The 19,867-nt window shown below is 39.3% G+C and overlaps 1 protein-coding gene across 2 annotated transcripts; it reads right to left on the bottom strand.

The window, feature by feature from the left end:
• Window positions 1–269: 269 nt before the first annotated feature.
• Window positions 270–17,200, bottom strand: slc26a1 (solute carrier family 26 member 1). Of its 2 annotated transcripts, none has more exons than XM_040000394.1 (8): window positions 16,970–17,200; window positions 5,522–6,005; window positions 5,228–5,434; window positions 3,279–3,525; window positions 2,943–3,174; window positions 2,399–2,582; window positions 1,625–1,912; window positions 270–1,525 (listed from the first exon to the last, which is right to left on the bottom strand). In XM_040000394.1, exons 2-8 carry the CDS (start codon window positions 5,927–5,929, stop codon window positions 944–946), a joined length of 2,148 nt encoding a protein of 715 aa, XP_039856328.1. In that variant the 5' UTR covers window positions 5,930–6,005; window positions 16,970–17,200; the 3' UTR covers window positions 270–943. The 2 variants fall into 2 exon arrangements, with proteins under 2 accessions (XP_039856328.1, XP_039856327.1); XM_040000393.1 differs by lacking the exon at window positions 16,970–17,200 and adding an exon at window positions 10,172–10,707.
• Between the last annotated feature and the right edge of the window lie 2,667 nt (window positions 17,201–19,867).

The following is a 19,867-nucleotide window of genomic DNA, read 5'->3' as shown; positions in this document are numbered from 1 at the left end:
CAGTTATTATTCATTTTTAAATTTTAAAGAAATTACCCAATTTCCTTCGGGGCCAACCTTCGGGATCAATAACGTTTATTGAATTGAACTGAATTGAAAGATTTAAAGAGATCAAGGAAAATTGTGGTTTAGCAAAGATACGAGAGTGAGAATTTAACAATCAATGGCAGTGAATCAGTCCACGTTTATGGTATCACATGTTGCCGTCGATTCAAAGCACCAGTTTTTGTTTTAATTTTCACCTGAGCAAAGTCCCCATATACATCTTAATCATATGTTACTATTTCTTTCCATGCTTTTTCCCCATTTGGGCCATTGGAACGGTCCAACAGTACTAGCATGTTGTAATGAACCCTCACCTAACCACACTGAGAAAAGCACATAGTCCTTGTGTGTCATGTATAACTTTCCTTCCTGGTGTCAGGAAAACTTTAACCAGCCTTTTATGAATGATTTAACGTCCAAGGTAATAGCTGGCACTTAGATAAATCTCTAAATCTGGATTCTACAACCCCGGGTTAAAGCCATTACAGACTTTGGCCAAGAGGTTCAAGGTATGTAAACTGAAATGACTTATCTTTCATTGCAATAAATAATACTTTCATATTGTGGCACATGTGTGTTGTACTAAAACTGCACACAGAGTATTAGCCAGAAACTGAGTGGAAACTAGCTTTGGAATGAAAACAAAAATGGTTACTCATTGCCAACTTGAATCCATTTTTTTTATATCTTTGAAACAGAAAGCTTTGGATCAAATTTAATAGGCACAAAGCTTAAAAATATATTTTCCACTGTTTTCTAAAAAGAAGGGTTACAAAAAGCATCATAGAGCTATCTAATGCCCAAACTGATACTGCCTAAACATTTTTTCACAATACCAGTGGGAAATCAAACAAAGGAATGAACCGGGCACATCTTTTCTCTTTCTCCTCTGGCTCACCTACACCTCAGAGTCCTCTGACCTGCTCTCTGTGGCTGCAGCTGCCCTGTTAGCATGGACAACAGCAGCGTGAACTGTGTGAAACAGAAGGCTGCCCATGTCTTCGTCATTCTTACCAAAGAATTTTCCCTTCTGCAGGGTATCAATGAGTGAAGTGTTACAACAGGCAAGGAGCACACTCACGCCAATCCCTTTATATTCCTTGACCAGCCCTAGAAAAGCAGCCAAGCCTGCTGAATCTATGAAAGGGATTGCAGAACAGTCTAAAACTATTGTGTGAAACTCCAATTCTCTTTGGACCAGTCTCACTACAACATCTCCGTTATTTTTCTCTCCGTTCGCCTTGGCCTGCTTTGCAGACGCATCTTTGGCCTTCTTCTCTGCCTTTTTCCTTTTGGTCAGCTCAAAGAAGGGTTCGACTCCGACAGCTTTGTAGAGAGACTTGAGAAAAGACTCCTTATTGGCGTAGTACAAAGGAGCCTGGAAGCGGAATATTTGAACCCGAGATGGTGCCACAAGGTTCTTATACTCTTCCAAGTCCTCGTAAAAATCGGTGTCATCAACCCGGCCCAGGAGGGAGACCTGACATCAAACCCCAGAGTGTTGAGATTATTCACAATTACTTGAATCATTTTCCAATTATTAGTATAAGCATCATTTAAAATGACCTTATTTGCTTACCTTTGCATTTTGAGTCCTAAAGATGAAGCAGATCATGGAAAAGATTATTCCTATAAGGAGGCCCAGCTCCACACTGATCAGAGCCGTGGCTGACATGGCAACCAGCCAAACGATGGCGTCATTTCGGCTCGCACGCCACTTAGCCGGTACATCCCTGAACTTTCTCAGTGCCCCCCGAAGGCTAACAATTATGATACAAGCAAGCACACATTTCTGGAGAGCTTGGAAGAAAGGTGCAAAGAAGAGGAGGACAAGGAGGACTACCAGGGCACTGATCAGACTTGATACCTGGTGGAGATGGTAGAAGACAGACAGAGCTGATAGTTAAGGTTATGAAGAAATCAAATTACCACATAAATACGAACACTGCACACTTGACGTCAGGACAGACTTGAAAAAGGTTACAAGAAAATGTTTTCTCTCACAGGAAAGTTTGAGCAGGATAATAACGTGGAGGTCTGAGCTGTCACCAGTGATGAACCTAACCCTGGGTAATCAGACTAAGTCTTGGCAATCAGCAAAAAAAGAAAATAATTAATCTAATTGACATACATCAAAAAACATTCACATTTTTTGCAAAAAAGTCCATTTAGGTTGGGGTTAGGGTTATCACCAGTGATGACTTACAACTCAGAGGGTATTCCCCAAGGCATTTTTAGTACGTCACTTGCTTTCACCAGCAATTTCACAACTAAATGTAGTGAGAACACTTTTTTCCAAGATCTTCAAGTGAGAGATTTTAGACTATTCCTTAAGGTCAAAGAAGAAATGTACCTGTGTCTTGCAGCCTGTGGAGTCCTTCACCATTGTTTTTGCCAGTGCTGCACTGGTGGTGAATGAGTGGAAGAAGGAGGGAATGATATTACAGAAGCCGATAGCCAGCATCTCCTGGTTGGGACGAACGGTGTAGCCATGTTTCTTAGCAAACATTTCAGACAAAGACACCGTGAAGGCAAAACTACAAGACAAAAATAATATTTTTGGTGAATATTTAGGTTTGCAAATTCATCTCACCTGAGGTCAGCATGTTTTCTAGCAACTTATCAAACATTATTTAACGGATGAAGAAGGCTTTTTAGAAAGTTCAGCAGTTTGAAGAATCTAACTTCCCATACCACTTTCCTTTAAAAAAGATACAAACAATAGAGGTGGAAATGACCTTAGGTGTGTGTGTTTTGAAGGGAAAGCCCAGTCAAAACTCAAAGTCGTGCATCCCGTCCAGACAATAATGTGGCTACTGATATGTATCTGTAATAACTAAGATTAGAGGCACATGTTCCTGCAAAGTCAACCTGCTGTTAAACTGGTTTCACTTTACCTAATGACTGCCAAAGGAATGGCATCCAGCACCACACGGGACATCAGACTAAAGCCGGGCAGCTGGGGAGGCATGAACCCTGTGGGGATGTGACCAGAAACGCTAGAGCCATAACGGCTGTTCAGCTCTCCAAAATGACTGGCTAGTGTAGCTCCGGCCACTACTACAAGCTCAGTGGGGAGAGGCATCTTCAGACGATCCTTATAGCGTTCCTGAATCTCCTTTGCTGCCACTGAAATAAAAATGTATTGTGAAATAAAAATCCATGTTAAAGAAAATTTTATTTTTCCAGGTTACATTATATTGATATTATATACGTATCCAAATGTGACTGACCTAATATTGAGATACAGATGGCACTAGTGATGAGGTCACACAGGTTGGTCTTGTGAATGTTGGAGAAGATGTTGAACCAGGTAACGACTACTGTGCCATAGCCCTGGTGACGTGGAATCTTTAAACCCAGGAGGTATTTAGCCTGGACGGTCAGGATGGTGAAGGACGCTCCGGTGGCAAAGCCATCGAGCATGGGAGCCGAAAGGTAAACTGAGACAAATCCCAGTCGAAACACTGCCATCAAAACCTGCCGAGGAGACAAGGATGTAGAGGAGAGAGAGAGTAAAAAAAACAAAATGCTGGTCTGTTAAGTGGCTGCAGGTGTTTTGATCGATTTGTGAAAAAGGTTCAAGTTAGAAGCAGAAACCAAAGTCCAGTGTGACATGTGTGGAAATTTAAGCCCAAAAAGGAAAAGAATAAATACCAGAAAACTGGAAAAATTCTAATGCAATAGCTGTGAGATCATCATCATAATAATGACCCTTCCACAGAAACACATCGTCTAACTGTGCTGTATTATTTTACCATCCTTAATTAAAGCATTATCACTGTAGTCGGATGAAACACTTGGTCAGGCTGCATACATTGTGTGAAAAAGTAATTACTCCCTTGTTAAATCATGAATTAACTGTGATTGAGCCCATTTTTTGAAAAACCAAGTTCAATTACAGTAGCTAAACCCTGACCTGATTACTAAGAAAAATGCAGAATAAAAAAAATACCTTCAATAGAACCTGTCTGACAAACTGAAGTAGGCTGAAAGAGCTAAAAATGAAATGTATCATGCCACAATTTAAATACATTTAAATAAACAGCTGAGAATCAAAGTCATTGATATCTATCAGGAAGTGTCATAAAGCCATTTTCTAAGGGTTTGGTACTCTAGCAAACCACACACCATTATCCACAAATGGAGAAAGCTTGGGATAGTGGTGAACCTTCCCAGGAGTGAACGGCCTACCAAAATTACTCCAAGAGCACACTGATGACTCACCCAGGAGGCCACAGAAGAACCCAGACTAACATCTAAAGAACTGTCTCAGTTGCCTCAGTCAATGTCAGTGTAAATGATCCAACAATAAGAAAGAGACAGGGTAAAAATGGCATCCATGGGCACTGGTGACCAAAAAGAGCGCAAAGGTTCATCTTATCCGGGTCGCTGCTCGTGCGGTCGACAGGCCAGTCAGCTGATTCTGATTATCAAACAACATCCTGACCATCCCAAAGACTTTGGGGACTTTTTGGAAGGTTTGAATCCCATTATATCTGGCATAAAACTACATCCGCATTTAATAAAGAACAGACAAATATGGTGGTGGTAGTGTGATGATCTCAGGCTGCTTTGCTGCTTAAGGATCTGGGTGACTTGCTGTAATTGATGGAACTGAATGAATTCTGTTCTCTACCAGAAAATTCTGATGGAAAATGACAAAATTAAGTTCTGGAGTAGCCTAGACTTAAATCAGATCGAGATGCTTAGCTAGGTTTAAATTGGTTATTCATGATCAAAACCCTCAATGTGGCTGATTTAAAATGATTTTGCAAAGAAGAGTTGGCCAAATTCTTCCACAGTGATGTGAAAGACTCATTGTCTGTTATTGCAAATGGTTGATTGCAGTTCTTGCTGCAAAGGACTGCAAAACCAGTTATTAAGTTTAGGGTGCAATTGCTATTTTGCACAGAGTCAGATAGATTTTAATAACTTTTTTTCTCTTTATTAAGTGAAATCAATGTTCGTAAAACTACATTTTTGTATTTACTCGGGTTATCTTTGTATAATAATAAAATATGTTTGACGATCAGAAACATGAAACTGCAACAAATCTGCAGAAAAATAAGAAAACAGGAAGAGGGCCAACACTTTTTCATAGCACTGTATCAGTGTGTGCATCTTGCCAACAAAGGTGCTTGAAAAACAGAATACACAGAAAAACAATTGTGTTCTTTACCTGGTAGACTCCAGCCAGGAATGTAACAGCAACAGCAATGCTGATGGCGTAACACTCCTTCCCACACTGCATACCCATTAACTCCACAGTGTGAACTTTAGTGACTGTGAGGTTTATGCCCAGTGTATCATTAAGGACATCAATATTAGACACTGCTGAGTCCTCACTGAGGTCAAAACCTGCCTTGAACACCTCCCTATCCACCACCTGTAGAAAAAAGAAAATGACAACATAAAATCTTTAGCTGCATGCTTAACATGCACGTGGGAGATTGACCAGATTCTGATTTATTACCTGTCCAATCATGAGGCTCATGAGGCTGAAGATGCCTACAGACACATGCCTGGATGTCCCCATGAGGAAGTAGATGATGTTAGCATAAAACGAGGTGTATAGGCCATATATGGGCTCCACCCCTGCCAGCAGGCAGTAAGCAATGGCCTGTGGTACCAAGATGATACCTACAATCATCCCAGACATCACATCACCCCAGACATACTCTTTAATGTTGTATTTAGGCAACCAGCGCATCACAGGGAAAAACCCCGACAGGGTGGATCGGATTCTGGGCACAGAGCAAGTTACAGCTTGCTTCAGCTTTGATTTAAGGACTGACACTGCAGGCTTTCGCTGGCGAACTTGTCGCTCCAAGAGAATGGGTACGGCCGGTGGGGTTTCTGTGGTGTTGGCAGCTTCCTCCATGGTCTCAGAGAGGAAGAAGAGGGAGCACAGTGTAAGGAAAAGGGAAGCGTTGACGATGAAGTGGTCAGCTTTGCTCCTGCGAAAGAGAGGGACAAATACAGTTTTATATCCAGTGATTCCTACTTGAGTGCATTGTTTGTAACTTTGAGGTCTAACAAATTTGTTGACGGCTGTCAGAATGGTCCATTTAAACCATTTTCATCCAAAAGTTCAGCTTGGACTCCATCTTTTAAGGATTCCTTAAGTCACAGTTCTCATGACATGCAAATGCTGTTCTCTGTAACGGTCCCACGTTTTTGTGATGACATAGTGTAATTTTGCTGATGTTTTTTCTTTGTGCATTCTTCCACGTCCTTTAAACTGCTGATTCAGAGCTCTGTGGGAGAACGTTCACTCGGGGTTATGAATTAACTTAACACTATCTTTCTTTGTAAATAAACTAACAACAGGGCAAGGGTTAATTAGCTCCATTGAAAAGCCATGACAAGATGTGCCATTAAGTTAAACTTCCTCACTGTCTAGAAGCAAACATACCACACACACACACACACACACACGCACACACACACACACAACACACACAATATTTAAATACAATATGGACAAGGTTAAATTGTGATATGATGTAAGGCACAAGTGAAACATAGCTAATCTTATACCCCTACACTCTTATATTGTGGCTATGCTGGGGTTGAGTGGGGACAAGGTTACTGAAGACCAAAGCGATGGGAAATTACTGACATTGGCCTTATAAACACAGAACAAAACATGACTGCAGTCGTTATAAAATGATCCCTGGTGCTGGTTTTGGAAAAGAGAAATATAAATGGAAAGGAAAGCCCATGTGTTGGATAGACCTATCCAGTAGTGCCTTTCCCCCCCAATAACAGCTAGAAAAGACTCCAGCCCCACATGCAACTCTAAATTGAGTAAGAGGTTAAGAAAATGAATGCGAAAACTAAGGTTTGTCTAGTTGGAAGCTTGCATTCATTTGAGTTTACTTTGTCATATCTAACATTCCAATAGTTTAGTGGATTCACTCATGTGCAAACCATTACAGCTCCCAGTAGATGAAGCCTAATGACTGTGGTGAATTTCATATTTTGACCTAGTGCAACACTGAGTTAACGTTTGGTATTTTTAGTGAAATTTATTAAAAACTATTACCATGAAAATTGTTTCAGGGATTCAAAGGACAAAGCCTAATCTTACGGCTATCATGTATGACTTATCCTTATCCTTATATTTTATAGCCTCCAAATATGTGAGATTCCCAGACAATTAATCCAAATGTGTTTTGACACATTTGTTCAGTGAAACGTTTGATCAAATATGAATGAAATTTGCAACAGTACTTACATCATCAGGTCATTTTAGCAATATTTTAACCATATTTGATACACTTCAAGCACTTTTCTGCCTCAAATCTACTGCCAATTTAGAATCACCAATTAAGCTAGCTCACATTTCTCTGGACTGTGAGAGGAAACCTTAAGGGCAAATATGCAATCTCAGCACAGAACCAGGAAATGTCTTGATGTGAGACAATAGAGCTAACAACTGCACAAACATGCAGTCCAAATGCCTGCAGAACTTGTGTTTTGCTCTGTTTAGCATGCTAAAACTAGCCATGATGAAAATAAAATTTAAATTGTCAGTATGAGCTTGCTAGATTCTTTTTATTATCACCTAGCTTAAAGTAGGCATGAAACACTATACATACTACGCTTTAGTACATAAATTCTAACTCTAAAATTTGTCATAGGTTTTCAAGTTGCAGTGAAACTGGGTCAAAAGTGTCTAAATGTGGCATAGCAACATATTTGTCCCAAAGCACAGAAGGTCACGAGGTGGTTGATGGGCTAACTATTACACCACATACAATAACTAACTCAAAATAAGTCAAATTAAACGAAAAAAAATGCTTCAGGTACTGTTTTTGGTTACAGGGATGAATGAAAAAAATTATCCACTATCTATCCAGGTGCTGCTATAGCTCACCTGGTTAAACAGTGTGACTCTGAAGTGCTGTACTGTATGCTTGTAAGTTTTCTCCCCAACAAAAACAAAAAGGTCGACGAAACGTCGTCACCTGCAGATGCCTTTGGTTTCATTCTATAATACTGGACTTATTTTTCTACAAGGTTTGAACTTTGAGAGTGTTTAAACGAGAGAAAGTGTGAAAATGTTCATGCCTGTCTGAGAAAAGTGTATAAAGTGTGTAGTGAGGGGTTTTACAGCCTTAAGACTTAAGCTATAGTAATTGTAAAAAATAATACTGGCTACTTCACAGATTTCACTCATTGCAGGTTATTTTTAGAACGTAACTCTCACAATAAACGAGGGACCGCTGCAATAAATCATAATTAAACTGTATTGTCCCTTTTTAATCATTGCTTCTTAAGCAGCAGACAGTTCATTATCGCTGGCTAGCTATTTCATAAATGAGGACTATGTGGAGGACAGGGTTTTTTGAGCTAGGTGTATTAGTAGGCCACTCTATGTTTGATTTTTCCTCCTTCAATGTCATCAGGATCAGGATGAGCTCTGACCTATAAGCAAAGCATTATGATTTCACAGTTTTACAGGCTTATTAGTTACTCAGCATTTTGACTGCATAGGTCTTAACATTTATTGGAATGAAGCCTCAATATTATTTACTGAAGTGTTAAATTAACCAAACCTCTAATTTTTAAAAAACTTTTTTGTTCTAAATATCTAGGGAAGATTATCAGAGCTTTGTCGCTTGTAAACACATAATGTTCAACTAGCTTTTAAAAGCCATTACAATTGCACCGAGTATAATTTATATATAGATATTAACTTGTCAGCACATTCCTGGTGTTCAACAATACAGTAGCAGCAGCGCTGCAGCTAAGATAACATGTCTCAGAAACCATAAAAAAACCAAGTGACATGTAATCTGTCTGTGCCATCAGAACGCTGACATGTGCTGTGATTTACTGTAGACTTCCTGTGGCAGCGCTGGCTGTTATGCAGTCAATGGCTTGATAGGAATTGTTTATCTTTTATATATTTGCTGTTTTTGTTTCTGATTAGTTTTGCTCATATTTAACTTTTATGTTGCTTTTTATTAAACTCGCTGTCTCTGGGTAGTTTTGTTTTGCGAGCAAAAACTGTTCAGGCAGCACAGAATCGGCTCCTTTGAAGCAACAAACAAGTCTATGTTCATGTGGGTATCATAAATCTCACCTGAAGTTTCAAACTGATAGAAGTGACAGGAGATAAATTGTGACCGTTCTCATTGACGAAAAACACATAAAAAGAAATCAAGAGCTGCCTTGCTGTTTGCTTGGTAGCTCACCCCCGCCAGCAGATACAATCTGTAAAGATTAACTGCTTTGAGGAATAGGACTCACACTGAGGACCCAAACAAATTTAGTTCATTTAGTTCAGTGTCAGCCCGGAAAAGCACCGAAACCAACTGATTGAAGGTGTGACAGTCAGCCGTTTCTAATCAAAGTTTTCTTCCTTTAATCATGTGATGAAAGCACTTTTCAGCTGCTTAGAATTCACCTTGGAGTCCATCCCAGCTGTCATTTAATCTCAAAATATAAATTTGTGTATACCACAAAAAGTGACTAAATTATGCCAGGTCTGCATATTATGTGCATACGCAGAAACTTTCATAGTATTGCAGTGGCCTAAAGTACACAGATAGAAAATGTGCATTCCACATAATGAGCACTAAATCTGAGGTCTTCCAAAGCCAACAGTCCTTCTGCAGGCAACTTGTGTTGAAGCTAACCTCAAGTCAGAGAACCGGCATTTTTGCAAGTCATTACACTCGTTTAAGTCAGGCTCCAGAATTGTTTCACACAGATGTGATGTCAAAAATGACAGCGAGGATAACATCTAGAGAGAAAAACACTGAGTAAGCTAAAATGTCACGCAACCGCTCCATGCCAGCTTAGCGCAGTAGGTGTAATTTATCATTAATACCGCTGAAACATCTCTAATCTGAAATGGGTGGAACTAAATAAAACACCTTTCTCTGTGGTGTTCAAAACCTTTGCAAATGGGGAATAAATAATTACAAAAACTCCTGAAATAACACAGACATCTGTTCCCTGCAGACTAACTACTCTCACTATAAAGAACAACTTTGAACTGTGCTTCCCAGTGAAAAACAAACTCAGCTTTCAAAGCCAGAATTTCCTCTACGTCCAAATCCAAATTCATAGAAAAGTTCCAGTCAGTGAAATTTAATAATGCACTCACCTGTAGAGTCACTGGCACAACTACAAACAGCTGTCTTCACTGTGTCATATTTAAGTCAACTCTGAGTGTATTTTTCTCTTCCTGTCCTCAAATCTCAGATGTCATGCAAGCAGTCAGACCAGTCGATGTGAGAGCTGAATGTATATGGTGAGATAAGAGCAGCGCTTTGTTCCCTCCCTACTGGGTTGATAGCTGGGAGTGGGTGGGTCTTGTATTTATATGCAAGTGTGTTTGTTGGCAAGAGGTTAAATTGAGTCAATTTTTTACTGGATCACAGTGTTTATCCACTCTGTTGGATGGCTCGGGCCGTGATTGTGTTTGCAATGTTAAAATGGACCTAGACTCTGTGTCAACATATCCATAGTATTTAAATATATCTTGTAGACAGAGTGGATTACAAGGCAAACAGAACCTAAGGTGTGACAAGCAGAGAACTGCTGTTGGGAAACAGCTTTCCTTAAAATAAACTCAAAATAAACCTGTGAGTTAAGTGGTCTTTGCATAATGATTTAAACAATGATTTGCTCCTATGTGACTGGATTAAAAAACACAAAGCACACACAGAATGAGTAACATTGCACCAATAGCGTATTAATGAATTAGCACCTTAATCTAATCTGAGGTTATATCAGCTATTTTATAAGGTACAAGGTTCGGTAATTGATTAAAGTTCTTAATACACACACATATAATCATTTAAAAATAATTCAGTATTGTGTAATATGAAGCAAAATCTGACATGGTAGTATTTTTTTTTTCATCAAAGCACATTTAATTAGGATTTACAATAAATATGGTATTTGTGCTTCCGGATAAAAAGGCATTAGTATCTTACTAACCAATTTACATGTGTTTTTTTCGACTCATAGGCAACTGCAGGTGTCAAATTGCTTCATTAGCATGTAAATCTTCCACAGCGATTGTGAATCCCTGTCACTAGAGAAGGGAAGGCAACACTTTGCCTACATTTGTCAGAGATCTTGATGAAAATAAACATATACATACTGTTTTACAAGGCGTTACCTGCTTCGCGAAAGCTGTAAAAGCAAAACCAAAAAGGCACCTGGGAGGTGGAAAAACAAATTCAGCAGTCAAAATGTGCCAACATAACATTTAGCAGCAGTGCGCACGAACACTGAAAACTTTCAGTTTAAGTGCATTGACTGAATATTGCAGAGAAACTGTGACACACCAGCCCTTTACAAGCTGAAGTACCTATACTGACTCAGTAGCTGTGTTACTGATTGAATCAGTAGCTTTTTAAAGGCGATCTCGCCTGATGGGGGACTGTGAGAGTTGCTCCAGGCTCAAATGAGATTACTTGGTTACTCTGGTTAAAATCTTTCTAAAATGATCAGGAAAACAGTCCTGGTATCTTTGCACTGAGCTTATTACACTTTAACAGGTTAAACCAGCATTTCTTAACAGCTATGCAGCTGTTCCACTTCATACCTCATCACTGTATTCCAAGGCAGTGCACTGTGAAGTGTGAGGTCGTGTGGATGAGCAGTTGTTATATTTCAGCTTAATTTGTTTTATATTAGCAGCTCATTCCAATAAGCCTTTGCATGTGAGATGTTTATGAAACATTGGTGAATTGCATTGTACAGAGTCTGCAAGTGTGGCATTAAGCATTTATTAAATAAACTCAATCACAATCCTGGGACACCAACTGATCTCAGCGTTATCGCACATCAGCTAACAGCTGTCCTGATGCCTTTTCACACATCCACTTGGCAAATCTAATTTAGGTCCAATATTTAAGCTGCTCAAGTCTTAATGCTGCCGTGCATTTGCAAGCCAGCCCGGTCCTGCTCTAAATGATGTTTCTGACCTAATCAGATAATCACAGTATCAATTGTCATTGATGCCTGTACCTGTCGCTTTTTCTTGGTCTCAGCTGGTAGAAATGCCGTCTTCTGATCAAATTAGTGGTTCGCTTTGCATTTTAAAGTTTCCATGGACAAGATACAGAGTCTGAATATGACAGGTGTTTGATGGCACAGAAGTTCTGTATGAATGGTTGAACGTTAAATGTAGTAAAAAGTGATTTGAGTTCTCAGAGTAGAAAAACATTTTATAGAATATTGGGAAAAATAATGTTTTCGTAGGACCTTGATTAATCGATCAAATGATTAACAGATCTTGAGTTTGGCAGTACCAGCGTTCAGTTGCTGTATGTGTCTTGGGAGTATGAAAAGGGGAATATTGGCAATTAATGACCCATGCTTACACAGACATTCGGGTGTGTCTAAATTTATCTAAACTCACAGGTGAAAAATATTCAAAATAGTTGCCAGTCTTCCCAGAAGTGGATGTCCCAGCAAATCTATCCCAAGGTGAGATCACAGAAATTGCCAAAAAAAACCAAACAAAAGCTACATTTCAGACTCTGCAAACTATTTTATTACATCAATGTAGGACTGTAAACCTCAATACAATTGGGTAGACAAAACAGAAAGCCGAACATGACATACTGCTAATAAGACCATTTAATAGTCACACTTTGTCACATAGCTAAATTCAACATCCAAACAGCCTCCAGGGATGTTTTGCTGTTTCTGTTGCACCTGTGACCGAGGGTTTCTAATATGAAGATAAATGCTTGGCAGGGCATGAGGGGCCAAAACTATTAAGCCTATTTTGAATGAAGAATTTCAATCTAAATGTGGACTGAACAAACCCGAGGATATCGTTAATGAGAAAAACGATAATGGGGGGGAAAGCAATTGGTAAAAGCACTTTGCCATGGAGTAGAATAAAGAAAACACTAAGTAACCTTATGAAACTGATAGTGTACTTATGTTAGTTACATAAGTAAACCAATAAAACAAATCATCAGTCTGTCATCTCATAGTAAGAAGACTCTAGGTTTAAAGCTGTTCAAAGACATGACCGTCAGGTTATCTGATGATTCCAAAATACCTGGTGGCGCGCATGGATTGGTTATTTGAATCTGTGTTATCCTGTTAAATAAAATACTAATACTACTAATAATAATGAATTAATTATGAGAGAGTTAAGCCAAGGGTAACAGAGCCTTCATGCATTGAGTACATGAAATCCACAGAATTCCACAGGAATAAATTGGCATCCAATAAATGTTAAATGTCCAAATGTAGCTGTACAGGACCTAGTGCTAACAATCGTCATCGAACCACTGGATCAACATAAAACATGTGTTACGACAATTACAGTGCTGCGCCAAAAAAAAAAACTCTTCTTGAGCAACCCTTTATTTCTTTATATTTTGCTTCCAAGGAGCCAGACTTTCTTGTGATTTTTAAAAATGGTTGTGAGCAGGCTTTCTGAAGGTCCTTCAGAGTTCTTCTTTAAACATTGGCTGCTTTTTCACTGACTTTCAATCCAATCTTTGCACCGATAATTTTCAGAGGAAACAGATTTGTTTGTTAAGCTACTTATCACTGACCTTTGAATCATTCAAACTTAAAAAACACACCTGAGTCTAACCAGTGTTGTTTCTACACATAAAAAGAACCAATTTTAAATTGTATCTTTAGGAACTTTGTTACAAACATTCTCAATTTGGTCACTTTTCTTTTTGTTCAATCTCCAAATAATGCCAAAGAAAGTGGCAGGCCTAAAACTATCTGTAGCAGATGAACAGTATCTGAAATTCATGACCTTAAGAAACAAGAAAAAAGACTGGACACCGGGGCGGATCTAGAGAAATTTTCTTAGGGTGGCATGGAATTCAGATGGGGTGGCAAAATCAAAGCAATTTCTTCACAGGTATGGTAAATGGCCTGCATTTGTATAGCGCTTTTCTAGTCCATAGGACCCCAAAGCGCTTTACACTACATTCAGTCATCCACCCATTCACACACTGGCGATAGCAAGCTACATTGTAGCCACACTGCCCTGTAGGCACTGACAGAGGCGAGGCTGCCGGACACAGGGGCCAGCCTGGCCCTCTGACCACCACCAGTAAGGCAAACATGGGGTAGTATCTGCCACCAAGGATATTGGCATGCAGCCAGGGTGCAGCTGGATCGTAACCCACCGACCTTCTGATTATTGGCTGACATGCTCTGGCCCACCCTGAAGCTACAACACCGTTGTTACTTCTGTAATATGTACTATATATGGTTAAAATACATCAAATAGAGCAAGTATAACCAGTCTTCATATAAATATAGTCTGTACTTGCTATGGTTTCAGCCCAGATAATTAGACACTCGATTATATAAAAAGGTGAATTTTGATTTTGAGTACTGTATAATCTATGTAATAAATAAGCATGTAGCCCAATAAGAATAAAATCAAGAAAGCTACACAACATGAGGTGGATCAGTTAGAAATACAAGTCTAACTAGAAGTCTAATTTTCACACTATTTTGGAGCTTTTGTCTTTTTTATTTATTTTGTATATATTTTTTTGGAAATAATCAAATTGTTAAATGCTCAAATGTACACAAAATGTCAAATATCTGCACTGTCATGAACAAATGTACCTGTTTTTCACAAAAATTCCAAACTCCATTTTTTATAATAATAATAATAATAATAATAATAATAATGGACCGCATTTATATAGCGCTTTTCTTTTTTTTTTGATTTATTAGTGTATAACACTCACCATGGCATTTCAAGAGTGCAACAGAAACATATGTAAACAAGAAATAAAGCAGTTTCAAATGCTATGGGCTGAACCATTTTTAATGGGGGGTGGGGATAACATTATGTAATATATTCAGTTACAGAATTTCTATTCAATGTTATTTGCAGCTAAGCTCAATATGTTAGCTTACTTTAATAAACAACACTGCCATGTGCAAAACCAGGGTGGCACTAGGGATGGCTAGAGATTACTTTAGGGTGGCACATGCCACCACAGTAGATCTGCTCCTACTGGTCACACAGCCTGAGAAGTGCATCTGTTGATGCTAAAAATCAGTGGTAACAGGTCTTATAGAGTGATGACTTTGTGATGATCCAAATTTGAATGTTTTTTTTTCAACTCACAAAGAGAAGGAAGTCAGATAAGAAGTACCAAAGAGGTACCATTGTATTTTAGAGCATCCTGTAAAACACAGCAGAGGCTCTGACATGGTTTGGGGCTGCATGTAGAAAACTCGAGTCAAATTTTGATCCATCATGCAAAACCAAGTATCTGATTGACAACAGCTTCATTTTTCCACATGACAAACACACTCCTAGTGCACTAAAAACAGGCAGTAAAAACAGGCATGGATTGGCCTTCCCTCCCCACAGCCTGGACCTGAACATTACTGAGGCAGTTTGGGATCATGCTGACAGAGAACAGAACAAAAGACAGTCAATATTAAATAAAAAGCTATAATGTTCGTTCAAGAAGTCTGGAGAACTTTTCCTGAAGACAACTTCAAGAAATTACAAGAAAGCTTGCCAAAGAGGGTTCAGGCTGTGTTTAAAGAATAAAGATGGTCAAACCAAATACTGACTTTCAAGTTTGTTAGCAATGTACAAACTCTGTTTTTGGATAATGTGCTGTATTTCCGTGTAATTTTGCCCTTTAGAAAAATCCTTGCACTTATTTCCCACTTTAGCTAAACAAAATGACACAAGAGCACTCTGAGTGCACACCGCCCCTCCCAGAAGGGCAAGAGTTATACTAAAACAGTGATGTTTATGATGTTTTTATTACAACATGCTGACGTTAGTCTGTTTTTATTACAACATGTTGCTGTCTGACCCATGACTTTGAAACATTACATACCAAATTGTTGTATTTTATTATCTTTACCTCAGTGATTGGAGCCGAGTTGCTCTCTCCATGCTGTACATGCTCGCTCCATATTTGTGATAGATTACTCGATTTTTTTTGTCTAGGTGAACTTTGACCTTGTTCACTAACAATGAAGTTCAAGGTCAAATGCTTAGCCCGTCAGGGTATTCATGTCTCCCACGGCCTAGTATATTGTCATTAAATTTGAAGACAATGAATAAAAACACTGTGGGTAATATAATGTTTTTACTGATTTTCACATTTGGTGTGACCTTGATTGGTTTCACCAAAATTAAATCAGCTTGAGCTGTTACTGACAAAATTTGAACATATCTTAAAAACTGAGCACACTAGACTGCTAACAAACAAACATACAGACAAACAAACATGACCGATTACGTCCTCCCTGCCTCAGGGGTGTGAATGAGGGGTGGCTAAATCATATGTTGTTTTAACAACAAAGGAGCTCTGAAGAAGTTTTTATGTAATCAGATGTTGAAATTCTCCAGTAAAACAGTGCAATGATAACATAATTGGAATATGTCAAACTTTTTAAGATTCTGTAGCTTTTTTTTTTTTTTTTCAGATTAATTGTTCCTGAGGGACAAACATGCAAATTTTGGCACAGATTGTTTGTTATCTGCTTGTTGCTGTTATCTAAATAAGTCTGCAAGGGATAATAAATAGGGCTGAAATTCACAGTAAAGGACACTGTGTCTTTCTGTGTGTGCAAGTGTGTGGGTGTGTCCCTCAATGCATTATATGCTAGACTGAATGGCATATTTGTCAGTGAGATGTGGCAATTTGCTTCTTTATCTTCACTCAGTCACTATTGCGCTGTTGATATTGCACTCGTCTTTGAAGTGACAGTTTCTTCAGTCTTGTAGCATTTGTTTGTCTCTTTCAGTAAAGACCCTTATCTTTTTCCATCTGAAAGGATTACTGCACTGCCCCTTTAAATCCACCGGCAGCATGCATATGTCTGCAAGCCTGCTCCACCATCTACATGCTTCATCATGCTTTTCGGACACAGTATTGGTTAAACACAAGCAATGTGAGGCAGGACTTACCCAGAGCGAAAGAGCTTGAATGTGTCCTGAAGGCAACACTGGCCATAACTCCCTGAGTCCTGCCTCCTCGTTCACTATCAGTCTGTTTTCCTCTGTACTGTTGTCCACTTTGCTGCTTGCTGACAATATCTGGCTTCTTCCTGCTTCCTACTGCAAAGCATGATGGGAGCAGCAGCCCCTCTTGTCCGTGGCAGCCTGTTGTCCGTGGAGAAGAGCCTGGCGGGGGGATGGGGAGAGAATATGAGAGAAGGAGGGAGTGAGAGAGGGGAACCGTTGTCTGTGGATGATGGAAACCATGGTAACTAAGCTCCTGCTAGTGCGTGTGTGTCTGTGTGTGCATATTAGTAAAGATGATGCATTTTGAGTATAAAATTTCATCATATTTCAGTATTATCATAAGGGAACAAACAAATCCCATTCTTTCCTATTCAGCTCATAAACACAGCTCTTATTTACACTGTCATTAATTTAACTATTAATGATGTCTTTTAAATCAGCGGTCTCCAACCTTTTTTGCACCACGGACCGGTTTATGCCCGACAATATTTTCACGGACCGGCCTTTAAGGTGTCGCGGATAAATACAACAAAATAAAACTAGTACTGGTACCGAAAAAAGAAGATTTATTCATAACACACGTGAAAAGACCCAGGAAAACCGAGTAAATGATAAAAACGATAACAAAATAACACTGAAAACCGATAAAAACCCTGAAAACCATACATTTCACACCTGAGCCTCAACTCTCGCGGCCCGGTACCAAACGACTTACGGACCGGTACCGGTCCGAGGCCCGGGGGTTGGGGACCGCTGTTTTAAATAACAGATAACAGATAAAAATATTCTGTGCCTCTCATGATCATCTGGAAAAGGGGCAGAATTATGCTCATTTCCTGCTTTAAGAGCTTAGTGTGTCACTCCCAAAGCGTAACATTTTACGCTAGGTGACAAATCGTCACCATATTACGCTTTCGGCTACCCACCACGTTCCTAAATGACGACCGGGAAAAAGAGAAATATGAGAACCGTCTGGACTGAACCTACACATGTTCGCTCTTTTTCTTCAAATCGCTTAGAAACACGCTATTTAACATCATTAAAGTCCTGGTTAAGGTCAGGAATAAGGTTATGGTCAGGGCTAGGGATAAGGTCAGGTTTAGGGCTGGAATACAGGGCTGGAACGTCTACTACCGCGGGAGCGTCATTGCACTGGATGCCAGCCATAACCCGCCGCGTACCATAAGAACGCCGAAGGTCTCCTTTTGCGTTCCTCAGGAACGCCGCGGGACGTGACAAAACGTCGACATGTTACGCCTCGGGAGTGAGAACGCTCTGTGTGATTAGTGTGATTCACTATGTGAAACAAGCTGTTTTAGCTCCCTTCTCTCTTGCTTTCCTTCAATAACAGTAGGTTTGAACAGCAGGTGAAAGCAGGTGACAACAACCTTATTATTAAAACAATACAGGATGGGCCATTTATATGGATACACACCGTAATAACATGGGAATGGTTGGTGATATTAAAGTCCTGTTTGTGGCACATTAGTATATGTGAGGGGGCAAACTCCTCAAGATGGGTGGTGACCATGGTGGCCATTTAGAAGTCGGCCATCTTGGATACAACTTTGTTTTTTTCAATAGGAAGAGGGCCATGTGACACATCAAACTTATTGGTAATGTCACAAGAAAAACAATGGTGTGCTTGTTTCAACGTAACTAATGTGCCACAAACGGGACTTTAATATCACCAACCATTCCCATGTTATTACGGTGTATCCATATAAATGGCCCACTCTGTAGTAACCGTATATACTGTTGTGTGTAAAAGAAATCACACGTTTAGGATATCAGGATAGAATGAAAAGTCATCTGGTCCTTATCAGGTTTTGAAATATTTACATACAACAACACATGAAATATTCCACCTTTCCATTATTTAAATGAAGCACCAATCCTGAAGCAGTATGTGGAAAACAGGGACACCCAATGCACTTGAGTAACTGAGCACCAATGAGTGTGAGTGTTGTGAATTTGTTAGTCTGGAGCATTCCAAGGAGGACGATTATCAGCAGTGAACTTGCCCTCTGTTGCTTCTAAGAGTATAATTAGACTGTATAACAGTCTAATTATAACAGTATAAAAAGACTGAATAAGTATCTCTTGTTTGGAAGGGATGCCAGGAGAAAGTATCTTCTCAGGTTAGGTGGAGACGTCTAGCAATATCACACAAATACAGCAGCTGTCAAACCTGGTGGTGGTGATGATTTGGGCTTGTTTTGAAGTCGCTGAGTTGAAAGTGAGCTCGTCTGTATACCAAAGTATTTTAGAGTCAAATATGAGGTCATTTCCTTGGGCCAATATTAGGTCACCCAACAGGAGAATGATTTTAAGCAAATCTTTAACCGAAGGGTTGAAAATGAAAAGAATCAAGCTGTTGCAATGGCCCAGTCAAAGTACAGACTTCAAGTCGATTGAAATGATGTGTCGAGACCTTAAGAGAGCTGAGCCTAAACAAACATCAATATTTAAAAACCTCAATAAACTGAAGTAATGTTGTAAAGAAGAGTGGGTCGAAATTCCTTAACAACAATGTGAGACTGATAAAGTCATAAAGAAAACATTTGCTTCAAGTTATTGCTGCTAAAGGTGGTTCTAAAAGCTAATCAATCATACACTGTGGTTAGTGTTTTGTAGGACTGCAGAGAGCACTTATTTCTGGAAGAAGCACCTGGTGAGACAAAGGTTTGTGTTATACACATCAACTGATATCCTTGGATTTCTGTAATCAGGTTAATTTTTTTTTTTTTTTTTTTAATTTTTAAAGCATTTAATCCAAGTGTTCCTAACCGTAGTTGTTGCATCTGGGTTGCTAACGAGAGCAGCCACATTTAACTGCTT

This window comes from Simochromis diagramma, unplaced genomic scaffold (genome assembly GCF_900408965.1).
Source record: "Simochromis diagramma unplaced genomic scaffold, fSimDia1.1 OVJJ01000596.1, whole genome shotgun sequence".
Lineage (NCBI taxonomy): Eukaryota > Metazoa > Chordata > Actinopteri > Cichliformes > Cichlidae > Simochromis > Simochromis diagramma.
The sequence above is the reverse complement of the archived record's forward strand: the minus strand, read 5'-3'. Positions and strand labels throughout refer to the sequence as shown.